General features: G+C 36.5%; 1 protein-coding gene across 3 annotated transcripts; it reads left to right on the top strand.

The window, feature by feature from the left end:
- Nucleotides 1-2,789: 2,789 nt before the first annotated feature.
- Nucleotides 2,790-10,758, top strand: cbx7b (chromobox homolog 7b). Of its 3 annotated transcripts, XM_060859553.1 has the most exons (7): nucleotides 2,790-3,129; nucleotides 3,928-3,971; nucleotides 4,158-4,223; nucleotides 4,328-4,394; nucleotides 4,501-4,783; nucleotides 4,971-5,090; nucleotides 5,338-5,470. In XM_060859553.1, the coding sequence occupies exons 1-6, from the start codon at nucleotides 3,061-3,063 to the stop codon at nucleotides 5,039-5,041; spliced, it is 600 nt and encodes a 199-aa protein (XP_060715536.1). In that variant the 5' UTR covers nucleotides 2,790-3,060; the 3' UTR covers nucleotides 5,042-5,090; nucleotides 5,338-5,470. The 3 variants fall into 3 exon arrangements, with proteins under 3 accessions (XP_060715536.1, XP_060715518.1, XP_060715527.1); XM_060859535.1 differs by lacking the exon at nucleotides 4,971-5,090 and having other exon boundaries at nucleotides 5,338-10,758; XM_060859544.1 differs by lacking the exon at nucleotides 5,338-5,470 and having other exon boundaries at nucleotides 4,971-5,326.
- The last annotated feature ends 48 nt before the right edge of the window (nucleotides 10,759-10,806 follow it).

A 10,806-nucleotide genomic window follows, 5' to 3' on the forward strand; every position in this document is an offset into this window, starting at 1 on the left:
GGGATTGGTGGTTGGATTTCTGATTATGTGCAGTATGCAGATTCAGTGGTGTGAAAAAGTGTTTTCCCCCTTACTGATTTTTTATTTTTTTTGCATGTTTGTCACATTAATGTTTCAGATCATCAAACAAATTTAAATATTAGTCAAAGATAACAAGTAAACACAGCATGCCGTTTTCAAAGGTTTTTATTATTGAGGAACAACAAACCCCAAACCTACATGGCCCTGTGTGAAAAAGTGTTTGCCCCCTGTTAAAACATAACTGTGGTTTATTACACCTGAGTTTAATTTCTCTAGGCCTGATTACTGCTACACCTGTTCACAATCAAGAAATCACTTAAATAAGACCTGACTGAAAATGAAGTAGATCAAAGGAGCCTCAAAAAATAAATAAATAAATAAATGTGCTGAGATCCAACAAAATTCAGGAACAAATGAGAAAGAAAGTAATTGAAATCAGTCTGAAAAAAGTTAAGCTTTGGGAGTTCAGCGAACCACAGTGAGAGCCATTATTCACAAATGGCAAAAGCATGGACCAGTGTTGAACCTTCCCAGGAGTGGCAGGCCGACCAAAATTACCCTAAGAGCGCAGCGAAGACTTATCCAAGATGTCACAAAAGACCCCGCAAAAACATCCAAAGAACTGCAGGCCTCACTTGCCTCAGTTAAGGTCAGTGTTCATGACTCCACCATAAGAAAAAGACAGCAAAAATGGGGTGCATGGCAGAGTTCCAAGACGAAAACCGCTGCTGAGCAAAAAAAACAAAGGCTTGTCCCAGATTTGCCAGAAAACATCTTGATGATCCCCAAGACTTTTGGGAAAATACTCCGTGGCGGGACAAAAGTTGAACTTTTTATTTTTATTTTTTGGAAGGTGTGTGTCCTATTGCATCTGGTGAAAAAGTAACACTGCATTTCAAAAAAAGAAAATCATACCAACAGTAAAATATGGTGGTGGTAGTGTGATGGTGATGTTTTGCTGCTTCAGGACCTGGAAGACTTGCTGTGATAAATGGAACCATGAATTCTGCTGTCTACCAAAAAATCCTGAAAGACAATGTGTGGCCATCTGTTCGTGACCTCAAGCTGAAGCGAACTTGGGTTCTGTAGCTGGACAATGATCCGAAACACACCAGCAAGTCCACCTCTGAATGGCTGAAGAAAAACAAATGGAAGACTTTGGAGTGGCCTCGTCAAAGTCCTGCCCTGAATCCTATTGAGATGCTGTGGCATGACCTTAAAAAGGTGCTTCAATGTGGCTGAATTACAACAATACTGCAAAGATGAGTGGACCGAAATTCCTCCACAGCACTGTAACACTCAGTGCAAGTTATCGCAAACACTTGATTGCAGTTCTTGCTGCTAAGGGTGGCCCAACCAGTTATTAGGTTTAGGGGCAAACACTTTTTCCACACAGGGCCATGTAGGTTTGGATTTTGTTTTCCCTTAATTATAACCTTCATTTAAAAAATGCATATTGTGTTTACTTGTGTTCTCTTTGACTAATATTTAAATTTGTTTGATCTAAAACATTTAACATGTGACAAACGTGCAAAAAAAAAAAAAAAAGGGGCAAACACTTGTACACTACTGTATATAATGGCCCTGGGCATCAGTTTGAAATTGCCATAAAATGTAAACTTCCATTGACCTACTAATGTATGTCCTGGAAGTCTACAGATCAGTTCTCTGATATGGAAGGCCAAAAGATTTACAAAACTTTTAGCATGGATGAAGGCCTGTGCCATGTCTGAAAAGAGGAAAATATTTTTGTTTGTGTCTTTGATTTTTCTAGATAAAATATTTTGCTTGTATCAGGTTTTAGTCTGTAATATAGTTCCTAAAAATCTAGTATCTTTTATCAACTTGCATAGGCTATTACCTCATGCTTTATTTGTTCTCATGACCCTTGTTTACTATTTTAACAAATTATGTATTAAAAATGTATTAACATGTATAAAACTGCGGTGGTTTTCAAAATAATATTGATCTTGGTCAAGTCACTACCAGTCAGCTTGGGTTGAACAGCACAATGCTACAGTGGGTAGAGCTGTAGTCTCACAACTCCAGATCCAGATGCACAGGGAGATGTTTAAACTGTGTGGTGGTACCAGAAAGAGAGTGTGTGTGTGTGTGTGTGTGTGTGTGTGTGTGTGTGTGTGTGTGTGTGTGTGTGTGTGTCCTGCATGGACCTAGGCCCTGATCCGAATTAGGCAGTTACTGAAGGTGAATGAATGAATGAATGGCTTTATATCCCTGGCTTGTGTTCCCTAGAAAGACTCTGGATAAAGGGGTTACATTTATTCTATGCATTACAAAATACTGCATAAAAAGCGTATAATGTGGACACTGTGTCTACGTTTGCTTGTGCAATGTGCCCTAGTATTCATAGGCTATAGCTAATGTTTAAAAAAAAATTTGTTGTGAATTCTGAAGATAAGAACTAGAGATGAGAGTTGTGTGTTTAATCAGTAAAGATGATTGTCTAGTTGTTTTTGGCACAGGGCATCATGGTGGTGCCCTAGATGTTGGTGCGCTAGAGTTAAGTTACAATCTGTGCTGAGTTTAGTATTTTGGCAAATACAGATAAACTGTATTTTCACTAGATGTGACTGTTTGTGCATGATACCCTGCAATGGACAGGGTATATTACCAAATCATTTCTAGAGTCCCCAAGATTTGTTCTGGATCCCCTCCACCCTGACAAAGGATAATAAAGAATGAACAAACGAATGATTATGGCACTTTTGGCTTTCCAAAATGATAGCGCAGGGCTGTGCGCGTGGGGGCGCGCTGAGCCATGCAGATGTGTCGCAGATTTTAAAAGTCACTGTGCGCGCAGAAAGATCTAGTACGAGGAAATGGGACGCTGAAAAGCTTTTAAAACTGAAGCCAAAGCAAAACTGCGAAGAAGACAGTACGATAGAAGCAGGAAGACATCACAGATTCATCTGACTTTAACGAGCAAAGCGCATTTCCATTTTCCAAATACATCTACACACAGCTCCATGGTTATTTTAAAGATATTGTTTTAAGTCATTAAAAGCGCAAAATAATCCCATGGAACTGTCTGCAATCGGAGAACAAGTGTTTGCTGTGGAATCGATCAGAAAGAAAAGAGTAAGGAAGGTAAGAGGGACACAGTGAGAGCTGGCGTCTGTGTTGTTTATGTTGTTTTGCAGAAGTGTCCGGTGCATTTTTTTTTTTTCGCGACTTGGGGATTTCAAGCAGCTTCAATATTTCCATCATTAACACGACACCACGCTTAAGGAGGGCGGGGAGCACAGTGATCGCTTTACCAACGGGATTTAACGCATTCAAGAAAAGAGACAAACAAACGTGTGTAGCGTTTTGGTTATGAAACCAGTTGGTGATCCGATCCAAAGCTTTCACCCGCCGTGCGCAGTATCCTCAAATAGCGCTAACTGGGCTGAAGTTAAACGACATGCTGTTATAGGATTACACATATAAGTCTTGGTGATGCGGTGGCCTACTTTCTATGCATTATTAGACATGTTTTTATGTTTTGTTATTATACTGCGTAGGTAGTGTTGATGGGAATGACGGCGCTTGAGCTGTGATGCGATGCGCGCGCACTGACACCCTCTGCTACAGGGATATGACCTGATAAAGGGATTTAAAACATTTCACTTTAAAGTCACTTAAGGTTTCGTGCCAAATGCATGAATCAGCCAGTCCGATTTTCTTTTAAAAGCGCGACTTAATGACAGTCTCCGTGGTCATTCTCTCTAAAGCCGCCTGTAGCTCTCTTTATGTGCGTCACAGTGTTTTGACTACAGTGTAATTTAACAGGAGCTTTTGGGGTCGTTCTCCAGTGTTTCCTTATACGTCATGCAACATTACGTCATGCCATCTAAAGATTATTAAAGCTTTATTATTAATTTTTTCAAATTTTTATTGTTACAGGGGCATGTGGAATATTTACTAAAATGGAAGGGGTGGCCCCCAAAGTAAGTATATATCAATAAATCCCAAGTTTGTAAATAATTCACAGAAACTTTCAATCGAATAATCTGATAATTTAAATATATATATATATATATATATATATATATATATATATATATATATATATATATATATATATATTTTATGACAACTATCACTAAATGAATACATTCATGCTGAATTTGCAGGTACAGCACTTGGGAACCCGAGGAGCATATCCTGGATCCCCGGCTTGTTTTAGCATTTGAGGAGAAGTGAGCTTTGTTATATTCAGGAAGCAGTATGAAAACTAATTAGATTATTCTCTTGATTTATTTTAAATTACATTTCTTGACATCGCAATTCCATTTTGCAACAGAGAACATAAGGACAGAGCAGTGGGTTGGCGTAAGAGAGGACCTAAACCAAAAAGACTTTTTGTACAGGTAATGACTGGCATGTTCTACCATTACATTTCTTCTTATCGACTTTACCATCCTAGCATCATGCATTTTTGCTGTACTCCTTCTTACTTCTAATCTTTACCCCAAGGGCATTTACTCAATGGATCTCCGCAGTGCACACAAAGCAGTAGAGAAGTCTTCAGGACATCTGCACCTGTCTCTTACACACCCCCTTGATCCACAGGCTGGACATGCAGCACATCAATTCTGCTCCACAGAAAAAAGTGTATATGGTCATCTACTTCATCAAAAAATTAAGAAGAGAAAGCTCAAAGGCCCTTCAGTGAAGGACTGGGAAGAGTTGGAGAAGGATGACAACTATGAAGAGGAGCTTATGAGAGAGGAAGAGACTGTAGAGGCAACTCTAAACAGTGAGTGTTTGTGACTTGGTCTAAATCATCCAGATTAGATTTTTTTTATTGTAGCACAACTGTTTAATTTTTGTGAAAATTGAAAGCATCAGCAACAACCTACTAAACAGCCATAATGGTTTATTTTTTCCTGTCATACAATATAATAAAAATGAAATCAGTATCTGCATTTTTTTTTATATCACAGTCATCAGTGGAGATTTGCAAGATGTATATGCGTGTGAGGCTTCATGTGAGCTGTCCCCACCCCTTCTATAGATGTGGCACCCTGCCAAACATCCCTGAAACCAAAAGTCCCCTATAAACAGTCTGTAGCCAAAGTGGAGGGCCATTGTTTGTGTCAATTCTTGTTCTTGATAGCCATATATTTTAATGAAAAATGTTTTCCCATACTTTGCTTTTGCATAAATATTTGATTTGTGTTTACCTCATGGAATTGCTATCTAAATAACACTCTCTCTCTCCCTCTCTCTCTCTCTCTCTCACACACACACACACACACACACACACACACACACACACACACACACACACATACTCTTTTTCAAAATTAGGTAATGTGGACATAGAGGATTGGAGTCCATTACCTGGATCAGAGGAAATGGCAGTGTCTCCAGTGTGTGAGGAATGGAGGCCAGTTATGGGTCTAGAGGAGGTAACTGTGACAGATGTCACCATCAATTCTCTGACAGTTACTTTTAGAGAGGCTTTGGTTGCAAAGGGCTTCTTTAGAAGCTGGGAACTGGAACTATAATACAGAAACATGATGATAAAGTATGAAGATGTCAAGTGAGACAGAAGGAGGGAGACATGGAATGTCAGACTTTATTGAATGCACTACATGTATTGAGGTTTTACATAATTCTTTCTACTGATATTTTTTAACATATGGTAAATTTATGATTAGTAGAGCAAAAATCCTCAGCCTGGGAAGTCTCCACTTCATGCTCAACTCAGTTCAATGCAATGTTATTTGTATAGCACTTTTAACAATGGACATTGTCATAAAGCAACTTTACAGAAATATATATATACAGTATATACATTTTAAATGTAGAAATGTATCCCTTATGAGCAAGCCAGAGATGACGGAGGCAAGGATAAACTCTGTAAGACGATACAAAGAAGAACCTTGAGAGGAACTAGAGTCAAATGGGATCTCCACCTAATCCAGGTGACACTGGATCGTTCAATTATAAATAAATCTCTTTAATAATTGTGAACTATATAGTCAAAAGTGCAATTGTGTAACCAGAATTAATTATTAAACTTGAAGTCTGTTTGCTAGTCTGTCATGCTATATCTACAGGTGCATCTCAATAAATGAGAATGTTGTGGAAAGTTAATTTATTTCAGTAATTCAACTCAAATAGTGAAACTTGGATAAATTCAGTACATACAGACTGAAATAGTTTAAGCCTTTGGTACTTATAATTGTGGTGATTTTGGCTCACATTTAACAAAAACCCACCAATTATAATCTCAAAAAATTTGAATATGGAGAAGGCTGTTGATCTGACAGTTGTCCAGAAGACAATTATTGACACCCTGTGAAGGAGTGTCAAGGAGGGTATTAAAATATATGGCTATCAAACAAGGAGGGTAAGCCACAAACATGCATTGCCAAAGAAGCTGGCAATCAAGTGTTCAAGTGCTGTAGTGCTGTTTCCAAGCATGTTAACAATGTTGAGTAGAAGGAAAAAGTGTGGAAGAAAAAGATGCACAACCAACCGATAGAAACTGTACAAGAATTTGGTTGAACTTTACAAAGAATGGACTGAGGCTGGGGTCTAGGCATCAAGAGCCACCACACACAGACATGTCAAGGACTTTTGCTACAGTTGTTGTATTTCTCTTGTTAAGCCACTCCTGAAAAATAGAGTCTCCTAGAGTCTGGAGGAAGGGTGGAGAAGCTCATAGCCCAAGTTGCTTGAAGTCCAGTGTTAAGTTTCCACAGTTTGTGATGATTTGAGGTGCAATCTAATCTGCTGGTATTGCTCCACTGTGTTTTTTGAAAACCAAAGTCACTGCACCCATTTACCAAGAAACTTTAGAGCACTTCATGCTTCCTTCTGCTGACCAGCTTTTTAAGGATGCCGATTTCATTTTCCAGCAGTATTTGGCACCTGCCCACACTGCCAAAAGCAAGTTGGTGTGCTTGACTGGCCAGCAAACTCACCAGACCTGAACCCCATAGAGAATTTATGGTGAATTGTCAAGAAGAAAATGAGAAATAAGACCAAAAAATGCATATGAGCTGAAGGCCACTGTCAAATAAACCTGGGCTTCCATACCACCTCAGCGGTGCCACAGACTGATCACCTCCATGCCACGCCAAATTGAGGAAGTAATTAAAGCAAAAGGAGCCCCTACCAAGTACCGAGTGCTTGTACAGTAAATGAACTTTTATGAATGAATACTTTTCAAAAGGCCAACAATTCACTAAAAATGTTTTTTTATTGGTCTTATGAAGTATTCAATTTTTTTGAATTGTTGGGTTTTTGTTAAATGTGAGCCAAAATCATCACACTTAAAAGAACCAAAGACTTTAACAACTTCAGTCTGTGTTCTGAATTTATATAATGCACGGGTTTCACTATTTGAGTTAAATTACTGAAAAAAAATTAACTTTTCCACAACAGTCTATTTTATTGAGATGCACCTGTATATAAACTGTTTATCAGTGAAACAGATCCAAATTTCAAATGGCAGTTTTATATTTGAAGACTAAGAGTGAATAGAAAAGATACCGAAGCTATGTATACTTACATTGTACTGCTACTTGTGGGTGTGTTTATTTAAGTACATGTAAAAGTACACTTTAGAGGTACATAGTCTAATTTGTAACTCAAAATAACTCAAAATAAGTAAAATTGCTTAGCAGACATCAGCAAAGAAGGGAGACTCCTGTGCACACTTAAATTTAAATACAAATTGTGGTTGAGTTCTCAAGATGAATTTTTTTAGGAAACTGGAAATTCATTTTTTATATGATTAGTTTTGTTTTATAGTATGATGTGATCATTAAATGATTAGTATTAACAGTGTTGATGTCACAGCAACAGGACATACCTGTTGTCTTGAGTACCTCTGACAGAAATGTCAATGTAAACAAGTCATGGAAGAATATTATAATTTCAGTTGTTCTTTGCACCCCTTCTCTTAATCATGACAAGCCGATCCACATTTAGTTACTATTTAAGTATTCAAACCTAGGAAAATACAGTTATCTCTTGTCCATATCATAATCTCCTTAGAATTTCAAATGTTATTATAATACGTATTATAATACATTTTCTAACAATTTACTTTCACTTACAGCAGCAAAAGATAGGAGAGAGGATGGCACAGGTGAATTCTGCGGTCAGCATCGCATGCTCTGTGCCAGAATTGAATGTGCAAAAAATATAAACAGCATGGTCAGTAAATTTCCTTAAATGTTGTAGCTGAGCTCATGACCACTTAAAGCTGACACGACCATGCTGTGCTGCCACCAGGCAACTGTACACAACAACCTAATGCTTTAAACAGGATTAAATTTAATAATTAAGTAATTTCCTTCATATTAGAGGCTGTTGCCATGTCAGAAGGCTAAAAACCTTGTTTTATATCAAACTCCACCACTACCCATTTTTGATTTCCAGGTTTTAAGACAATTTTTTATAGCTTGACCAATAATGCTGACATTTTGACTGTAATTATTCTTATACTTGACTTCACTGCACTTTTATTAATAGCTTCCTTTAGTCATATAGCTATGCCAAATCTGACTAAACTTTTGCAAAAAAAACTGAACAAAAAAGGTGCCCAATAATTAATTACAGAAGTGAAGTAGTGAAGTGAACTTGTGAAATATTTTCATCCATTGTTATTAAAGTAAAATGAGTCAATTAAAAATGTTTTAAAAATAAGACTCAGCTTTTACAAGTACATGACTACAATAGTTTTAAACATGTACCACTGGCAGTTTTGGTAAAAAATGGTCATTTATGAAACAGGCAACATCTCCATAAATGAACATTTCAAAAAGCATTTCAGCATTTATTCTACAACATGTGGGAAAATGATCATAGATATCCATAAATGTTTATAATGTCCTAGTTTTTTATAATCTTCTCTATAAGCTGAAGCATTGTAAACAAAATTCCTAAATGCCATGCTTATCTGGAAATGTTGTGTATAGCACCCACTTCTCTCATAAAACATGTAATCATTGTTTAGTCTGAGCATTGTTATTATGATACAATACATGTGTAAGGGCTTACTAGCTTATTTTGCGTTTGCAGTAGCACCAGTTAAGTTGATCTGTGAAATGTTTTACTATCAGCATAGTGTTATTGCAACAGTATGTAAGCTGTCACTGAAAAAAAGACCCCGGTTACATGTAACTGTTTTATGTGTTGTATATCTGTATTGCATACTAGCAAGATTTTAATCACATGCATTTGCACTAGTTACATTAATATTCTCATTTCAATACTGGTTTAGCTGTAAATGTTATTGCAGCAAAGGCCTATTCTTTCACCAAAGTTGATTCTTTCTTTCTGAATTGTTTTATTCCTCCTGTACCACAGCAAATCGCCACCAATATACTTTTTATTTATTAACAAATTATATTTGATTTGATTACCTTTATCGGTTAAAAGTTATTTAACATCCTGTTATCACTTACATTTAACAAGCTATAACAGTTGTTTCTTCACTTTTTTCTTGAAGATAATAAGGCATATGTATTATTGTGTCCTTAGACTTACCTGAGGTAAAAAACAAACAAAACAAATTCTGATTCAGCCTGATTCAAGAAATCCGCCTCACTGTGGTATCGCTGAATATACTGCCATGTGTGGTACAGAAAAGAAACCCTGCTACAAACTTGCTTGGTCCATGCTTATTTACAGTATAAATCATTACTTTACTTTAGTCTGGCCCAATGCAGAGAAACAAAACAGCTAAACTTCCATTTTAGGAGGCATCTGGATCCATTTCTTTAAAAAAGTAAATTATGCCACTGCACATGAAATAAATGTGTAAATGGGGTCAAAAGTTTCTCTAGCAAACAAATTTACACATTGTATTGAAAAGTTTCCTTTTTCTTTCTTAAATGTATTTTTTTATGGTTTTCACACATTATTGGAGCTGTGTGTGTGTGTGTGTGTTCTGGTTGTCAATATTTTTTCCAGCCTGTGATGTCTTTCCATTTCTATTGTTGTGAACAGACACTTATTCATACAGTGTGAGATGCTAAGCTTACTCATGGTACAGCCTTCTTTAACCAATGCAGTATTTAACTCCAAATCATTAGCCTACAAAATTTCTTATAACCTGTTTTTCCATGTCAATAGAAACAAACCTTTGATTTTATTACTAATGTTAATTACTAAATATAAAAAAAAAAACACATTGGTTTCCCTTTTTTATATTTTGTTTCATTATAGTATTCATTAGATATCATAATGTGGAAACTCCCACCACCTTTTGCAGAAGAAATCTGTATCCACACCTGCTTCAATTTTACTACCTCCTCATTTACTTACAAATGTAATTTTTATACAGCATTTTGTAGCATCCATTGTTCCACATTTAGCCAGAAAATGCAAGCATATGTCTGCCTGTGTATCTTTGGTATTCACCCTGTAATGTGTGTGTATATTTTTTATATATATATACACATACATACATACACACACACAAAGTTGATTGCATTAAACCTACACTGTATTTTTTTTTTTTATGACAAATGTGTAATTGAGCATAGTGTTTAGGGTAGAAATTTTGTACTGTCTTTTAATAAACAGTAAAAAGGTACTCAATATAAATATTAATCATATTACCAAGATCCATTTACGAAAATCTGCACTTTACAGATATCCTGGTTTTGTGATGCCAGAATACATGGCAGTATTTGTATATTATCAGACATGTGCTTTTATATTGTAATAAAGTTAAATGTGAGAAATCAATGCTCCCCCATTGGATATACTCTAAGTGTCATTTGTTCATCTTCGTGAAAGTAGTACAAAAAG

Source organism: Tachysurus vachellii, chromosome 2 (assembly GCF_030014155.1).
Source record: "Tachysurus vachellii isolate PV-2020 chromosome 2, HZAU_Pvac_v1, whole genome shotgun sequence".
Taxonomy (NCBI): Eukaryota; Metazoa; Chordata; class Actinopteri; order Siluriformes; family Bagridae; genus Tachysurus; species Tachysurus vachellii.

Excerpts from the sequence above, each read along its gene's own strand:
- cbx7b (XM_060859535.1), top strand. The coding sequence starts at position 3,061 with ATGGAACTGTCTGCAATCGGAGAACAAGTGTTTGCTGTGGAATCGATC. Across the intron at positions 4,224-4,327 it reads GTTTTAGCATTTGAGGAGAA|AGAACATAAGGACAGAGCAG; the intron begins GTGAGCTTTGTT and ends ATTTTGCAACAG. Across the intron at positions 4,395-4,500 it reads CAAAAAGACTTTTTGTACAG|GGCATTTACTCAATGGATCT; the intron begins GTAATGACTGGC and ends CTTTACCCCAAG.